Source organism: Zeugodacus cucurbitae, chromosome 4, assembly GCF_028554725.1.
Source record: "Zeugodacus cucurbitae isolate PBARC_wt_2022May chromosome 4, idZeuCucr1.2, whole genome shotgun sequence".
NCBI lineage: Eukaryota > Metazoa > Arthropoda > Insecta > Diptera > Tephritidae > Zeugodacus > Zeugodacus cucurbitae.
In genome coordinates, this window is record NC_071669.1 from 40,156,235 (window position 1) to 40,175,197 (window position 18,963).

An 18,963-nucleotide genomic window follows, 5' to 3' on the forward strand; every position below is an offset into this window, starting at 1 on the left:
CTCGAGATATTTGTGTTTAACTTCTAAAACGAAATTACATTAGGAATGTTTCCAAGATACATATTGTATAAGAATCGCTATGGCAGAAACCGACCGGTTATAGCACAATCTTAGTAGAATAGGACGTTTCAAAAGCTTTCGACACGGTTATACCCTTGGCAGACGACGATGTTAATCGATTAACTGCTTTAATCAGGATTAGTTCGGGAGTTTTGTCATTTAAATCCGATCGTAAACTCACAACGTTACTAGATACTCCGCGATTCACTTGAATAGGTACATATTTTATTTTAAGCTACAAGCCTATATCTCTTCATCGCATCGCAAAAGCTTCATTTAAGCTTTGTTTTAAAGATCGGTCTATTTTGAACAAACCTTTTGGGGTAGATGTCCCGCAGTTGGATGTCAGGTAGTAAATTAGATTATCGAGAGTCCCTTATAGCAGCATTTTTCTCAACATTTATTCAAAATAGACCGATCTTTAAAACAGAGCTGGCGATGCATAAATGAAGAGATATAGGATCGTAATTTGAAAGTAAAATATGTACCTATTCAACTGAATCGGGGTGTATTTTTGAAAAACTCTTCATCCTTACCTATGAATTAAAACTTCAAAGTTAAAGCCTAATCATTGAATACGAAAACAATTGTATCAATTTCAATTATTTTCAGAAACGAAGAAAAAGCGCAGACAATTTAATTTATCAATGGGCCTAATCATTGAATCCGTTTCGATCGAAAAATTTTACGTCGGAATCATTGAATCCGTATCGAAAATAAAATTTACGTTCACATTGAACTCACTTAGCGACTCGAAAATTTGCTTTCCGCGGCTAATAGATGTCGCTAATTACGAAATCATTGAATCCGCAAAATCGAAAATTTTGGTCGCCATCTATCCGTTGGTGAATGAGTTGCGGAAATGTAAAAGAAATAAACAATTTGGAAGTTTTTATCTAAATAATTACTGATGACGGACTAAATCATGTTTTAAATGGGTATTTTAGAGACTAGAGACAAAAACGGACTAACAAAAATAAATTAAAGACGTTTAAAAGCGATATAAAGTTGCCCACTCGAAATAGCGAAAGAATTTTCTCAAAGAGCCTCAGGCGAATTAAATATTTTTATGGAAGAGATTTCACAATAGTTAATTGTCAGTTTTAATTTTTTTTAACAAAACAAATAGCACAGACACTTTCAAATTTGTCGCATTTGTCGATAAAGGTCGATAAAACAGTTTTATGCTCTCACTTTGTGGTAAAGCAGTTTATCGACGGATTCAATGATTGCATGTACATTTTCGATCGAAAATCTGTATCGAAATTAATCGAATTCGCTGCGGATTCAATGATTAGGCCCAAAATGATAAATGTCGATAAAACAGTTTTACAGTGGTAAAGCATATTGCGGTGGCGTAGAACCGAATGTTGTGGGAATTGTCTACGCCACGCCAGTATGATCATCAGAATGCAGCAGATGAAGATACAGACAAGGGCTCTTAAAATTATTCGAATAACCTGAAAATCGATTTTTCGAATATCCGGTTTGTAACCGTTCGTATGAATATCAACCGATTAATATTATTCGAATAGTTTTGCGGCTGCGAGTATATGAATAAATGAAATTTACTCGAAATATAAAGCCTTTTGATTTTTGTTGTTTTAAATTTATGAAAATGCATGTTTTGCTCTTTTATCAATATTATACCATTTGGTATTGTTCTTTGTATAATAAGCAACTTGTATTTCAGTCAGATTCTAAAAATTCTCAGAGGTCGGAAGATTCTAATAGACTTTGCTGCATAAATATAACACTTTCTTGTGGATTTAGTTTAAGTTGCCTTCTTGCCATCATTAAATATCTGTTCAAAGATAGATTTGTTCTCATGCTATTTAACTTTCATTTCATTCATTACCTGTAAGGGAACAGAGAATTTCTTCAAGTTCTTGGGTGGGTAAAATTTTTTGTGTATTTGTGTTTCTAATAATTTCATACCGCTTTTCTGCATTTTCTTGCACGTGTTGAAGAATTCATGATATCTCTCAGGTGTGTCACCATAACAGACCACAAGGTAGTTTTCTAGATAATATAGTTCTTCATCCAAATTAGGCAAATCATTTCATTGAATTTTATTATAAAGACAACGTGGTGTCACTATTTTTACGTCAGAGATTCATAAAACCAAGAAAATGCAATTTATAAAATTTTAAATAAAATTTTATTTTAATTTTTTATAACTTCCAATCTTCACAGATCCCACACAGTTTTTCCGATTGAAGCGCTCCACGGATTTCGCCACATTGAAAAGATGCGATTCATTACGATCAAATTAACACATTGTTTGATTTGCTTTGAAACCGATTAGACGGATTTTCGATTATCCGAAATACCCCAGGTTTTTTATATAATCCGGATGATCGGGATTCTACTGTACTTGAGTCCATCACAATCCTTGCAGAATATCAAGTAGAAACACATCAAAATAAAAATTTCGTCAACTGAGATCACTAAAAGCATTAACATGCCATTAGCGTGAAGACATAGTTTCAAACCGCCACCGCAAGCATACGGTACATGTTTGGTAGGTGGAAAGGGGAAATTCTGGTTACTAGTGTATTTCTCTTTATATTTTAGCTCTATTACTATTACTTGATGACCTTTTTTCCGTTCTCCTATGTCTGACCTCGCCAAACAGCTTACTTCATTAGTCTCCCGTCAGATGACATCAATTGCAAATATTGTACTCTTTTCCACCAACCATGAATCAGTTTATGGATCAAGAGTTAGTAAGGCGCAAGATATGGAGTAATTGGGGAAACATTCACCGATATTATAAAGGTAAAATCGAAATGCGACATTTGATAGACCATTCTAATCCCCTGTCTGCACCGGATTCCACGTAGGTTTTGCTAAAACGTTTCTACTTGTCGACTTGAGATGATTTATTTTTGTTTCCAGATGTCGTTTAAGTAGGCATGCATTTTCCGAAATACTTACCTTTGGGAAGAGAAACGTCCACACCTAATTTAATAAAATTGGTGACAAGTCTTAGGTTTTTCGCTGAAAATTCATATCAACGTTTAGTTGGAAATGATACGACATTGCTAGGGGTATCCGAATTGATTAATGTTTTAGAAAATATTTTGTGTCCGATGTGGATTCAGCTTCAAATGTCAGAAGTGGATTAAAAAAGATATAGAGGGTCTTGAAAACTTATGGACCGATTTCGACGATTTTTAGAAGGGACACTCTTAAAATACGGTATTTTTGCAAAGATCTGTTCTGATATATTCACTAGTACTAACTTTATCTTTATCTAACTTTAGAACTGGTCGAGTAGTTTCGGAGATATGGTTTTTGACCCATAAATTTTGTATACCACTTTGAGTGCAGCTCTTCTGTACCTTCTTTATAATGAAATTTAAGGTTTCTGTTGGTTTTCCTTACTGAATTAAAGCATTTTTAGTAGTTTTCCACATAATCTTTACATGGGAGGTGGGCGTGGACTGTATAAGGTAGTACCTAAAAGAAACGAATCTAGAAAGTTTCCTTGATATAGCTTTAGTAGTTTGCATTGCATTTAAAAAAATTAACTTTTAATTGAAGACCTGCAGATTTCCCACACGTTCGCACAATTTTGTTGTACTACCTGAATTTAAGCCACAGGTATTCTAGCAGCCTAATTTCCAAAAACTCTTTATTATCCTGATTCCCAGTAATTTCTTACATTTAATTTTAAATTACTTAAATAATACAACATCACATCTATGTTTTCAAAGCTTACCGTGAAATAATTTTACGGAAGGGTAGATAAACATTGATTGAAGAAAGGTGCAAACTAAAAGGAAGAACAGGTAAGGCACTTAAGGTGACCTTCGCGATATTATTTTCCCTTGACTATGACTATGTAAGGTCAATCTTAATTTATTCATAAAAGAACCATAACTATTATTGAATACTAAAGGGATAAAGGCTCCTTCAATTAACAAATGTTTCAGTCCCCATAATATGACCTCCCAGAACAAAAAGAACAAAAGTTGAATTTAAACACAAGCGCTATGTTGCGGTATTGCTCTCACTAATTGATCTCAGTTTACTATTTTTATAAAGTTTTAAGTAACAAATAACAAATCAAACCATTAAACATACTATATTACTAGATACATATATGTCTCTTAATATCTCCGATATGAATTAAAAAGTTAGAAAGAACTGAGTATATATATTATAGTAGTGAATGAAAATTTTGTTTTATATTAATTAAAGCAAAAATTATCTTAATTGATCCATCAGATGGCGCAGATGAATTCAATTTTAGTCAATGGATTATAATTATATTTGCTATCGAAATGATCACAGCGAAAGTCAATTGTTTGAATTTTTTTAATTAAAAAAATATTTCCCAATATATACGGTAAAAAATCAATCGAAAGTTTGCAATATCTTATATATGAATGATAAGGGAAGTATTGAACGGATTTAACCTTACATTTTTGGATTTCTCTTAAAAGTGAACAGTATCATACGTATTATTATAAAATTTTTAAATTGAGTCACATGCAAATGGAAATATATTGATTCTGACGTTTTGCTTTAGAGAGTTATTACAAAAAGTAGTTTTGAATATAACTTTTTATTAAGCATTGGGTGTGGTTGTTATCCTGTTTAACAAATTCGTACAGTGTATTATGATATTATGTGGATATTGAATTTATACTTTTCACAACATGCTTCTGTTGATGCTTCTCTCCACCATGATTCTCTGACCAAAATTAATTTTTTTTTTGGTTTGCGTCTAAATGTTATCCATCCGTTGTCATTTGACCAATGGCTTTCTTGTAACAGATATTATCTCTAATTTTACTAACTTGAAACAAGACTCTCACTCTTCTCTTTTAGAAAAATATGATACTTCTTCACGAAGCTTTCTATGCAATGTGAATATGTAATAATAATATTAGTTAAGACGGCTTATTCCACCGATAATATGGATAGCCTCAGTCCTTGGATTGTAGCGCAGCGTTACCTCAACCATTCTGTCTGATAATTAATTAATGTGAAGTTTGCCTCTTTCGGTCTGAATGCCTCATACGAGCGGTGTACACTAATGACACTGATGAACTGCAGAGTGCGGTTGAACTGCATTCAGGCACGAAGAAGATATTCCGAAACCTAAGGAACTTTCCGAAACGAATAAACTCAGGTAGTTAACTTTAGATTTGCCCAGTTTCGTTTGATTTTTGTATAAATACGAACAAATTCTGTTACTTGCCACCAGTCGTCAAGAGCAGCGCTTTAGAGAAAGTCAAAATCTGTTGCATTTGAAAAACCAGTACAAAGTGTAAAGTGGTTATTTAGTTATGTCGGACGAAGTGCAACTAAGTAAACGGCTCACATGGCTGTTGCGTCATGGAGCTGTACAGGAAAGAATACCTATAAGTTTCGAGGGATTTGTGCCAGTGAACTCCATAATTAATCATCCAAAATTTGCGAGAGACTTCAATTTTAAAAAACTGCAAGATATTGTAAAGAAAGATAAAAAGCAGCTGTATACCATGAGGCAAAATGGCTGCTGGGAGATACGTGCTAACAAAGGTCACACAATAGTTAATGTAGGATCGAATTGTTTTCGGCCTGACCTATACTATCATCATTTTGAGCAAATGTTTATGCAAGAACTTCGTGCTATAGAAAATTCACGCTTTGTCACATACAACCACAACAATAAATATAACCAAAGGAACAAATCGGTGAGTAGCAATTGCAATTCAATTAATTCAATTGAAGATAATAATTTAGCATTTCAATTGTCCCACAAAAAATTAACGTCCAACATCGATATAATTTTATTCAACTTTACAGATGAGTCATTCACCGACAAAAACTAGTCACGTATCCGCGAACGGTAACAAATGTATCGTATGTTCTCAGAAATTCAGTAATATTCAAGAATGTTTGAAACATGAGCTTTCACAACATGATATTAAAAGAACTAAGAGACCTCAAAGTGGATTACGCAGCAAAGTTAAAGCGATCCTAACAGATATAAAGACGGACGAACAACAAACATTGCAAAAAGAATTACTGAATGCTCTTCACAAAAGTGAACCAGGTCAAGAGCTTTGCTGTATTTTTAAACATCACAGAATGAATGACGAGAAATTAGATTCAGAATACGAACGCATCGAAACTTGTCTGTACAAAGAACTACCACCGTTAAGAGGATTAAGACTACATCCTTTCGGCTCATTTGCGAGTGGTTTAGCTTTACGAGGTGAGTGTGCTCAACATTAATTCAGGTATGTTTATATTAATTTATTATTATTCTAACCATTTCCAGGCAGTGACATCGACATATATATTGAGTTTGAGGATACAACCCGATTAAGAGAGAATTACAATCCACTGGCATTTAATCGTATTAACTGCTGTTTACACCGTAGTAAATGTTTCAGTGAAATTATACCGGTACGACAAGCCCGTGTGCCCATCATTAAATGCAAGCACATTCCCACTGGGTTCAGTTTGGACATAAATATATCTTGTCCCAGCAGTGTGAATAATACCAAATTCGTCCGAGATCTTCTGCAGTTTGATAACAGGATTCGTGAATTGATAACGTTCCTAAAAATTTGGGCTAAACAGCTACAATTAATTGGTCGAGGGAATATGACCAGCTATTGCCTAATTACACTGGTATTATTTTATTTACAACAGCCCCAATCAAATCAACCGGCTGTGCTGCCATCGATAAAAGAACTGCAAGATAATGTTCCTGATAATTTGATAGTGGGTGTTAATTATGCATATCAACTTCAAGAAAAAATATCCCCGTTACCACGAGAATTGACTACTTCCAAACTAATTGAGGGCTTTTTCAAGTTTTATCGCTGCTTTGAGTTCGAGAGTTTTCTTATATCGCCATATATGGGCGAGGCGATTCCCCTTGATAAGTTTAAAAGAGGTGAAATCAGTTTTCCAGGTTATATTGCCAACAACAAGACCAAGCAACCATTTCAGGTAATATTCGATTATTCGCTCGTTGTTAGAAAAGTATCCGAACATAAATTTGTATGCTGTTTTCTTTTTTAGGTCGATTGTTGTGTTTGTGTACAAGATCCGTTTGCCCTAAGCCATAATGTTGGCAAATCGATATCTCAACTCAATTTGGAATACTTTGTAACATGTATTAACCATGCTTGTGATGTTTTCGAAGATGTAAACATTTCAACAGATGCTCAACGATATGAGGCACTTCTTTACGGTATTATTGAACGGATGGCTGAAGAATTAATATAGAGGAATCGGGCGCATCAAATAGATTTGAGAAAATATCTTTATCTTTTATAAGTGACCCTATTGAAATATTTATTTCATTTTATTTTTGAAATCGACATTAACATACGTATTAAATATAATTTTAGGTATACATATATCATGTAAAGTTTTATTTAAATAAAGTTGTATTTATATACATTAGTCGGTAAAAGCTAAAGTATTTTTTATCTACTTTTATTGGAGGTCATTATTGGGTGAAAGGTCTGAGAAGCATAATGGTTGCTATAACCTTGGCGACGGAATTAATTATTTGGGTGTAGAGGGCCTTACACATTTTCTTATTTCTGGAACAAATGCAATAAACAGAGAATTTATTACTCTAAACTTGTTACCTTTTGTGTATTTAAATATAATATATAGTATAAAGTCTAAAGCTTTTGAAAATGTAGTAATTGAATTGACTTGGAAACAATGTTTTAATATAGAGTTAAAATCGTATACTCCCGCAGAATTATACTAATATAATCTCTTACATTTACACCTAAATAATTTAACACAAATATCATTCACATCTCTTGTGTCTTCTAAAGATCAACACGTATGTGAATATAGCTTAAACAATTCTGTATTAAGGGTTAAAAATAAACAGCGTTAAGAAAAGGGCTTGGGTTTCCAAATTATGCGAGATAATTAACATTGCATTTGGGGCACTATTCTGATTACGCAATTTTCGTTGGCAAATTTTTGTGGTATTGTGTCCTTTTATAGCTTATTTTGAGGCAAATTGTTTAAAGTATGTTAGAAAAAAGTTTTGTAACTCTAACCCAAATACTGTGTAAAATATTTGGTATATAAGTTAACACCAGAAATATTGCAAGTAAACCAATAACTGCCGACGTCAACTATCACCCAATAGGAAATATTCGAGACGTTTAGTCAGCAGAATCAAACAATTGGGAACAACATCCGCCATGCGCCGCATAAGCGAAAGTAACCAGAAACCAACATCCGCCATAACGTTAACCAAAATTGCTGCCGCAGGTAGATTTAGGCAATATTAAGAATATGTTTAATTGTAATTAGAGTTAGTTGTTAAGTTGATTTCAATCAATAAAGGTCACTCTTGACCATAAAATATTTATTTTTTTGACTTTGTAATTAATAAGTCATTAACTGGCGCCCGAGCCTAAAATATACGGCACGAGAAGTTTCGGTAAAAAAGCACCATATGCAGTGCTAAACGGGAAGCAACTCGAAATAGTTATCCGGTACGGGAAGTTTCGGTACCATAAGTAGTGCCAAAGAGAAAGCAGCTGAATTTAAATTCCTTACCCACGCTTGAGGAAGGAAGGTGAGCAACTTGGAGCAAGACGGTGATCCAGTAGTATCCAGAAGGAAAAAAGGACCAAATCATCATTGCCAGCCGCCATGAAGCTGATCATAATGTAAGAAATAGGTTAAGATTGTGAAAATTTGTAGAAACCAAAATATATTAAAAGAAATCAAAAGTTTAAAAGAGTGAATATATGTACATATATGTATTTCCATTTAATATCCTTCAAAACAAAAATTGTTTTAAAATTGTGAAAGTTTTTAAAAGAATCAAGTGAATTGTTATACAAGGAGGAAACATATTTTTCTCTTCCTCTCACGTAAATTAGTAAAAGTTAAATCTATATTAAGCAAATTTAACAATATACAAAATCGTTCATAATATAAACAAATCAAATAAAATGTCTAACCCAAATAATTTAATAAGACCACCAGTGCTAGGGAATACAACTCCCGTTGCACCAACAGGACCTTCCGGTTCTGGCACCCAAATTTCGCCAGAATTGGCACATTTAGTTAAAAACGCTGTAACTCAGATGTTACAGACGGACGGACAAAGCATAATACAAAGTATTTTGAATAATGGTACGAACCAAAACATTAGGGATCAAACTATAGACGAAAGATACAGAGACAACATGAACGAAATGAACAAAATTCCCGACGTAGTGCGAGCACTACGAGAATTTTCAGGAAACGCTTCGGAGTTTACCTCCTGGAAAAAGAGTGTCGAGCGGATTTTGAGGATATACGAACCCTCAAAAGGCACTCCACGCTATTTCGGTATTCTAAATGTAATTAGAAACAAAATTATAGGGTAAGCAGATATAGCACTGGAGTCGTATAACACGCCTTTAGATTGGACGGCAATATCTCGTTGTCTAACTACCCATTATGCAGACAAAAGAGACATTGGTACTTTAGAGTATCAAATGACTTGTCTCATACAGGGAAGACTAACGATTAATGAATTTTACCAAAAAGTGTATTCGCACCTATCATTAATCCTCAACAAAATTGGTTGTATGGAAGTAGGAGAGGAAGCAATACATCTTCTTACGGAAAACTACCGTGCTAAAGCCCTTGACACGTTTGTCAGAGGACTTTCGGGTGACCTTCCTAGGCTTCTCGGCATCAGAGAACCAAAAAGCCTACCAGAAGCTCTTCACCTTTGCCTGAAGTTAGAAAATCAAAACTTTAGAGCAAATCACGCTAACAATCAATTTCCTAGACAACAATTCCAACAACAGAATTTTTTTCCAAATCCTAATCGACAACCTCCTCAAACCAAATTCCATCCCGAGTTAGCTTTTATACCAAAACCAAATCAAATATTTAATCCTTATGGTCAACAACGGTATCCCCAAAATCCAGTAAACCAACAACATGGTTTTCATAATCAAAATCCATTTAATCAACCACCAAATAATCCCCCTCCAAGACCACCAAAACCACCTCAACCAATGGATGTAGACGTTAGCTTAAGAACAAATGCTATCAATTACGCCAATAGACCAAATCCCAAATTCACTGTCAAACGACCATCAAATTTTTCAAACAAAAATGATCTGCAACCAAAAGTTCAAAGGAATTTTCATGTAAACTCAAACTTTGAACCTTACAGCGAACAAAATTATCAATACAACAATGACTACCAAAACAACGAATACAACTATGACTTTTCCGATACAACACAAACCGACGAAAACGAACAATCACTAGACCTGACAGATGTACATTTTTTAGATTAAACAGCTCTTCGTTACCTTATTTCAACTGCAAAACGAAGAGTGGAGAAATTTTAAAAATCCTAGTCGATACAGGCTCCAATAAAAACTATATTCAATCAAATTTAGTACCAAATCCCAAAGAAAACAATAACCCTTTTTACGCAAATTCAATCGGTGGAAAAATACACATTACCCATCACACTTTTCTAAATCTTTTTAATATTGAAGAATGCAAATTAAAATTTTTTTTGTTACCCACTCTTACAACTTTTCACGCAATTCTTGGAAATGATAGTTTAAAGGAACTATCAGCAATTATCCATACTAAAGAAAATTTCATGATCGTAGCAAACAAACGTAAAATTCAACTCCATCAATATAGAGCCCAAGATGTTCATCCCATCCAAATCCTTGACGAACATATGAATATTTCAGAAAAAAATGAAATTAAACAACTTGTACAAAAACACCGAAACTTATTTTCAGAACCTAATGAAAAACTACCGTACACAACTAAAGTAGTAGCGGAAATTAGAACAAATTCAGATACACCTATCTACTCAAAATCATACCCATATCCTGCCAGTTTAAAACAAGAAGTAGAAAAACAAATAAATAAACTATTAGAGGACGGTATTATCAGAAAATCAAGGTCGCCATACAATTCACCAATATGGGTTGTACCCAAAAAGGACGATGCATCAGGCGAAAAAAAATTCAGATTAGTTATTGATTACAGGAAACTAAACACAGTTACAACTGCTGACAGATACCCAATACCAGAGAAAAATGAAGTACTATCACAATTAGGAGAAAATCGAATATTTTCAGTAATCGACTTAAAAAGCGGTTTCCATCAAATTCCTCTTAAGGAATCTGACGTGGAGAAAACAGCCTTTTCAGTGAACAACGGAAAGTATGAGTTCACAAGATTACCTTTTGGACTGAAGAACGCCCCATCCATATTCCAACGTACATTAGACGATATTTTGAGACAATATATAGGAAAAATATGTTATGTCTATATAGACGACATAATAATATTTAGCAAAGATGAAAAATCTCATTCAGAGCATATTGACAAAATTTTTGATACACTCCGCAAAGCTAATATGAAAGTACAAGCAGACAAATGCGAATTCTATAAAAACCAAGTAGAATTTTTAGGATTCATAATTTCTTCTGCTGGTATTTCCACAAATCCATCTAAAGTAAAAAGTATTGTAGATTTTCCATACCCCAAAACACTTAAAGACATCATTTCTAGGACTTTCAGGATACTATAGACGTTTCATAAAAGATTATGCAAAGTTAGTCAAACCCCTCACAACTCTACTTCGTGGTGAAGAAGGTAGAATGTCAAAAAATGTTTCCAAAAAAATCCAAATCCAATTAAACAATGACGCTAAAGCAGCATTTAATAAAATAAAATCCACATTGACATCGAAAGACGTCATTTTACATTATCCCGATTACAAAAAAGAGTTCGATTTAACAACAGATGCTTCCAAATATGCCATAGGCGCTGTCTTAGAACAGAATGGAAAACCCATAACCTTTATATATAGGACATTAAGTAAAACCGAAGAAAATTATGCAGTAAACGAAAAGGAAATGCTTGCCATAATTTGGGCACTAAATTCCTTTAGAAATTATCTGTATGGCACGGCAAAAGTCAACCTCTCACATACGCCTTAAGCAATAAAAACACTAATTCTAAATTAAAACGGTGGAAAGCCATACTCGAAGAATATAATTACGAATTAAGATATAAACCTGGTAAAGCCAACATAGTAGCAGATACACTTTCAAGACCATTCGAAATAAATTCTTTATCAGTAGCCACACATTCAGATGACAGCTCATCTCACAATCTAATTCCAGCCGTAGAAGTACCCATAAATGTTTTCAAAAACCAACTTTGGATCTCTTTAGGAGACGAAGATAGTTACCAATTTAAAATACCATTCCCTACATACCATAGACATGTAATAATTAAACAAACATTTTCCTCAGAAAACCTAATTTCACTTTTAAAACGTAAACCCTTCGGTGATAAATGGCATATTTACTTCCGAAGAAATAATGGGAATAATTCAGAAAATCCATTTTTCCAATTATAAAATTCGATATACTCAGATGAAAGTTGAGGACATTACGAACGAGGACATTCAAAACGAAACAATATTAAAAGAACATAAGCGCGCACACAGAAACCGAGACGAAAATTCAAAACAACTAATACAAAAATATTATTTTCCAAAAATGAAAGCAAAGATAGAAGCAATAATAAAGCAATGCAAAATTTGTAAAGAGAACAAATACGACCGCCATCCTAATAAACCACAACTACACGAAACCCCAATTCCCGAATATCCTGGTGAAATAGTCCATATAGATATATACAATACAGAAAAAAAACTGATACTCACTGCAGTGGATAAATTCTCGAAATATGCTCAAGTTAGGATAATAGAATCAAAAGCAATAGAAGATATCAGGGAACCATTGCGACAAATACTTTTCGCTTTCGGTGTACCCAAAACAATAGTCATAGACAACGAGAAATCTCTAAATTCATCTTCAATACAATTTATGGTCGAAGATCAACTTGGTATTAGAATTTTTAAAACACCCCCTTACGCGAGCAAAGTTAACGGACAGGTAGAAAGATTTCATTCTACCCTATCTGAAATTATGCGTTGTCTTCAAACTGAACATACCCATCGCTCCTTTCAGGAACTCCTAGACCGTTGCACATACGAGTATAACTATTCCATACACTCTGCTACAGGGAAACGACCAATAGAAACATTTTTTGGTAGACGCATTTCAATAGACCCAGAGCAATACGAGAAAGCAAGACAAGAAAATATCATAACTCTTCAGAATAGACAAGCAAAAGTTTTAGAATTTCACAATAAAACACGAAAGCCAACGAAAACCTACTCTCCTGGAGAAATAATATATGTTAGAATAAACAAACGATTAGGATCTAAGCTCACAGCTAGATATAAAAAAGAAGTTGTGAAAGAGGATAAATCCAGTGTAGTAATCACAGAGAAAGGACGAACGGTGCACAAAAGCAACATTAAAACCTAGTTTTATTACCCCTTCTTTTTTCTTCTCTTCCTCTTACAGATTTTTCGTAAATCTGGTGTACGCAGACTTTCAAATAATAGACTACACCAACTCGCAGTTAGCAACATTTAATACAGGACTAACTAAAATTCAAACAGGAACGTACAGAATAATTCATAAAGTCGACCTGGATGCATGCCAGAACACATTGAATGAAATAAGCAGGATCATTAAGATAAAGATCACTGAAGAAAATCCCCTCCTTCCCATTCTCATTAACGAAATAAACTTGACACAGACTTATTTAAACAGACTTAAACCAAGGCGATTTAAAAAATCAATAGATGCACTAGGGACAGTCTGGAAATGGATCGCTGGAAATCCCGACCATGACGACCTAGTAATTCTAGAAAATCAACTTAATAACATAATAGAAAATAACAATAAACAAGTAATAATTAACAAAGTAATTTTTGACAGAATTAACAATATCACCACAATATCAAATAAAATAATAAAAACCTTACAAACGAACGAAGAAATACAACACCATTTGGCTGTTGAAATAAAATATAAATTAAAAATTATTAAAGAGGAAATAATTAATATAGATTACGCAATGCATTGGGCAAAGGCCGGCATCGTAAATTCATATATTTTGTCAAATGACGAACTTAGATTAATAAAATCTGTATTTGAAAAAAATAATTTTACATTAAACAATATGGAAGACTCACTAGAACTAGCAAATGTAAAAGTCGCGTCAAACAATACAATGTTGCTTTATATAGTCGGAATACCCTTAACAAATGAGGATATTTGCGACTCAATTTTAATAAAACCAATAAAAATGAAGAAAAATATTAATAAAATCCCCTATGAGGATATAGTTACTTGTAATAATAACAAAATTTTTGGCGTTAAGAATAAATGTAAGGAATATAATAATATAAGAATTTGTAACCGTAAGAACTTAATAGATATTAGTAACACTACTTGCGTCCCTCGACTACTTCGAAGCGAACCAGCGGAATGCACTATTATAAACAATCAACACATCCCATCAGTAGAGAACATCTCACCTGGTATCATACTACTAAATCAGTACAATGGCACAATAGAGATCGACAACCAAAAGATAAATCTTACTGGATCGTACGCAGTACAATATCACAATTCTACAGTTAACATTGACGAACAAAAATATACCTTTAGCGAAACGTTAAGCACAAAACCACTACCCGCAATCCTGCAACCAAATCTTCCTTCAAATAGAGAAGAAGAAATCCTAAGTTTGGAAATGTTGAAAGAACTCCACATGAACAACATCAAACACCTAAAAGCACTACATATAACCCACAGAGCAGCTTCAATCACGAATTTATCGCTTTCAATCATCAGTCTGATATTCGTAGCGGTAATAGTCATCGCATTAGTTCTAAGGGAACTTTTCAAAAGCAAACTGGTAGAACGTTCAAGTTATAACGTAAACGTAAACGTGAGTGACCCTAAAGAGTTCACAACATCCGAAACACCACAGTTAACAGAGTCAATAACGCTAGTAAGCCAAATGCAGTAACCCAGTAGAACAAACGGGGACGTTTGTTTTTGGGGGTGGAGGAGTTAACACCAGAAATATTGCAAGTAAACCAATAACTGCCGACGTCAACTATCACCCAATAGGAAATATTCGAGACGTTTAGTCAGCAGAATCAAACAATTGGGAACAACATCCGCCATGCGCCGCATAAGCGAAAGTAACCAGAAACCAACATCCGCCATAACGTTAACCAAAGATTTAGGCAATATTAAGAATATGTTTAATTGTAAATTAGAGTTAGTTGTTAAGTTGATTTCAATCAATAAAGGTCACTCTTGACCATAAAATATTTATTTTTTTGACTTTGTAATTAATAAGTCATTAACTTATATCCTGATGACGCGCAGTGTATATAGCCATCAATTGCTCAGACTCGATAATTACTAAAAACAAAGGTAGTCCATAACAACTTAGGTAAGACCACTAGAACATGACTTTGATTATATATTGATAATGTCTTAATAAATTGATAAAATAGCAATATAAATATTGGAGGCTACAGGAATACAGGCTCTCTTTCAATTCCTTTAAGTAGTTGTGCTAAGCTTTCATAGTAACTTTTTAGTATGATAAATCAGATTTAGTATAATTCTCGAGTAAAACATATTGCATAGGGGCTCCTAGTTTTGCGATGTTTTTAAAAGATTCATACGTAGAAATCTATATAGAAGGTATGTATGATTGTTGCCTCAAGAGTTCTTCAAATGATCAGTTACACTTGCTTACGTGTTCGTATGTAATCGAACATAATTTGCAATGTTCAAAGGTGTGGAAACAGATTCAGGTATCTGTCAGGGTATGGGAACTAGACCAAGGTATAGACCGATACCATCTCTATATTGTATGTATTGAGGATCGTGGAAGGTCTATACATAAAAACCCGCTAACAAGAAATAGTATTACACACAATTTAACATAAAGTTCATTAGCATAACGAAAATCACTATACATATGTAATGCACTCATATGAGAACATTACTCCTGTCCCTGAATTGTTTTCGGTCATTTTAGCCACCAAGTTATACTTTATCTAAGATTATACGCTCTCTAAATTTTGCCAATATATCTCAAAAAGTAATATTTTGACCATGAAAATTGTTAGCCTAAAAAAACTAATTTTGAACATTGTTGTGGCTGTAAGAAAACGATGCAATGCAGATGTTTTCCCGAACGTAGGAGGATGTCCACGACTGTTTACAAGCGCAGATGCTAGGTAAATAGTGAGAAAACTCCCTAAAACGGATAATAAAACAACGAAGGAGACTTCAATCGATATAAAAACCATGTCAGTGAATGATAACGGCAAACAACCCGGAGAAGACTAGTGCAAAATAAGAAACCGCGTTCAGGACATATACTTTATGAAGAAATTCATAATATTTGCTGGTTAAGGAGTAGAAATGCAAAAATAGAAATGTAGATAACACCTCGCTAAGACCTAAAATAAATAAATCGATTTCGAGTAACACTTGGTCGATTATAGAAAATATGTACATATGTATTTATTCAGTATCACCTTACTATAAAGTATTGACTACAAATCACAGTATATTAGCATTTGTAAAAAGTTATACTTATTTAAGGATACTTAAGTGTAATCTTGTTGTATGCATAACGCTAAAGCCTTTCGATTAATATTTAATACTACTTAGTATATACTAAAATTATTTATTGTATATTGTTTCATTTAAAACATGTAGTTACATTTAGTTTTGGCAAGCGTATGCAATTATTGTTAAATTTTGTGTTTTAGCACTTATTTACACGCATTCATATATGTGCGGTCCATATGTACATGTATTTTTATCTGTATAAACTGATCAATAAGTCGGGCAATTTGTGGTGTGATCCGATCGTTGGATCAAATAGTTAATGAAAATAAACTCTGTCTCTAATTTTGATCGCTTCTTCCAAAAGATTTGACTTACCGTTAGATTTCTTGGTTAGAAAATTAATAGAATTCTATCAAACTGGTTTACTTTCAAACAATACAACACCACCACAAATTTCCAACGACTTATTGATGCATTATGCATAATTAAAAAATATAGAATAATTACAAAGATTCAGATTTATATTTATAACCTCTGATTTTGTTTGATGTACTAAAAATTATTTACAAATGGGAAAACATTGAGCCTATAGACATATTTTTTGAAACTTATAGCCTTTTCGCACAGCCAAATTAATTGATCAATTAAATATTAATTGAGAAACCAGTTTTCGCATTGCCGGCTACTCGATAATCCATCAGCTGTTGTAAATTTTTTTTTGGTTTTCATAAGAAGTTGATAAGTTTATACAGAGTTGCATTTCATTTTCAACTCGATTAAAAATTAGTGTAGAAATATGAGATTTTTATTTTATATGGTAAATCGATCTAAATCAGCGCTTTTATCGAGCAAAAGTTAATTGATCAATTAGCTCCTGTGCGAAAATGTTATATTCTTAATTAATGTACAAAATAAATTACATATTAAACGAGATATTTACCCTCCACGCTGGAAGGCGGTCCACATTGATCAGTGCGCTTTGTTCGTTGTGCTGTTTTTTGCCGTCGACGACGTCGTTTTGCGCTAGACACAGGAGCAATACTTCTTCACGAAGCTGTCCAATATGCAATGCGAATCTTTGTAATATGAGTCTAGGCGGCTTATTTCACCTGTGATGTGGATAGCTTCAGTATCTGGATTGTAGCGCAGCGTCACCTCAAAATCGGCACTATTCGGTTTTGTAACAAAGTGAAGACGATACACGTCCAATGCAGTGCCGTTGGCATCTTTCGGTCTAAAAGCGTCATAAGAGCGGTGTGCACTAACGACACTGCTGAGCTGCAGAGTGCGGCATTGAGATGCGAATGTGCCATTTCGAAAGTTACGAACTAGTTCGTTTATGTAATTAACCGTAGAATTGGCTAGTTTTTGTATGATGTTCAAGTTTTTATACACCTTATTATAGGGTATACAAGTGCACCAGTGTTCGGCGATCTCTGCATCGTTACACGAACGATCCAAAGGCACTGGTTCTAAAAGCGTTTGGCAATTCTGGCAGCCTTCTGCCAAAGTTAGAAACTTGGATTTATCTTCAACACGTTCAGACATGCTCAGCAAATGCTTGAGGGTCATATGCAAATCATACGGTGTGGTTAGACGATTCTTATTCGCACTTAAGGCATTTACAAAACTGGGGTACTTTTGTTTCAGATATTGTGGCAACCAAATAAAGATAAATGGCAGTCGTTCCTCCATATGTCCGGATGCGGTTGTGCGTGCAGGCCCGAAGCGCAGGCCGTGGTCACTAAAGAATACAACAACCATGCGTTCCAGTATGCCTAACTTCGTTAAGCGTTCCAAATAGTCGAGTATTACGACATCCATTGACGAGCAGTCACTTAAGTTGTTGTGACTGAAAGAATTGGCCCAAAATAAAGCGAATAGTGGGTCGTCTTTGAAACGTGTGGCAAATTCAATGGCGTAATCCAAAGTGAATTGTGCCGACTGCTGATAGCCAAGGCAAAAGGTGAGGCCAGATTTGTAGGTTTTATGCAAATGATGTTCCGCAGCCAGTTGGAATGGACGTAAGTAATAGTCTGCGGGCGGTTTCGTAAATCCCACTTTATAGTAGTTGAATGTACTAATTTCTGCTGCATCTTCGCCATAACCTGTCACATAGCCGTGTTCGCGAAATGTATTCCAGATCAAGCTGCAGTTATCTAAGGCACCCAAAACAGTTGGAGGGCATTTCGTAATGGTATTGTTTTTATTGTAACCAGCAAGTACAGCCATAAAATTCGGGAATGTATTGTCGTCTATCTAATGAGAGAGATAGATGGCAAATACACACCTTAATAACTTTTAATAAGCAAATTTTTGTTTTAATTAAAATTTCAAGATTCCAATTAAACGTTCCTAATAATTTTAATCGCCACGTTTCGTCCCT

At 34.1% G+C, this 18,963-nt stretch overlaps 2 protein-coding genes across 9 annotated transcripts in view; one reads left to right on the plus strand and one right to left on the minus strand.

Moving 5' to 3' along the window:
- The first annotated feature begins 5,363 nt into the window (after positions 1-5,363).
- On the plus strand, positions 5,364-7,469 carry LOC105214934 (terminal uridylyltransferase Tailor-like). The gene is made up of 4 exons (XM_054229794.1): positions 5,364-5,753; positions 5,866-6,277; positions 6,344-7,023; positions 7,096-7,469. The coding sequence occupies exons 1-4, from the start codon at positions 5,364-5,366 to the stop codon at positions 7,300-7,302; spliced, it is 1,689 nt and encodes a 562-aa protein (XP_054085769.1). The 3' UTR covers positions 7,303-7,469.
- Positions 7,470-17,395: 9,926 nt separating this feature from the next.
- Positions 17,396-18,963, minus strand: part of LOC105214910 (uncharacterized) — a 31,339-nt gene continuing 29,771 nt past the window's right edge. For 7 of the 8 annotated variants that reach the window (XM_029042071.2, XM_029042070.2, XM_011188616.3 and 4 more), the window contains exon 6: positions 17,396-18,836. In XM_029042071.2, coding sequence (XP_028897904.1) covers positions 17,601-18,836 — 1,236 coding nt within the window. In that variant the 3' untranslated portion in view covers positions 17,396-17,600. The remainder of the gene's footprint in view (positions 18,837-18,963) is intronic. The other variant, XR_008470831.1, reaches the window with a different exon arrangement.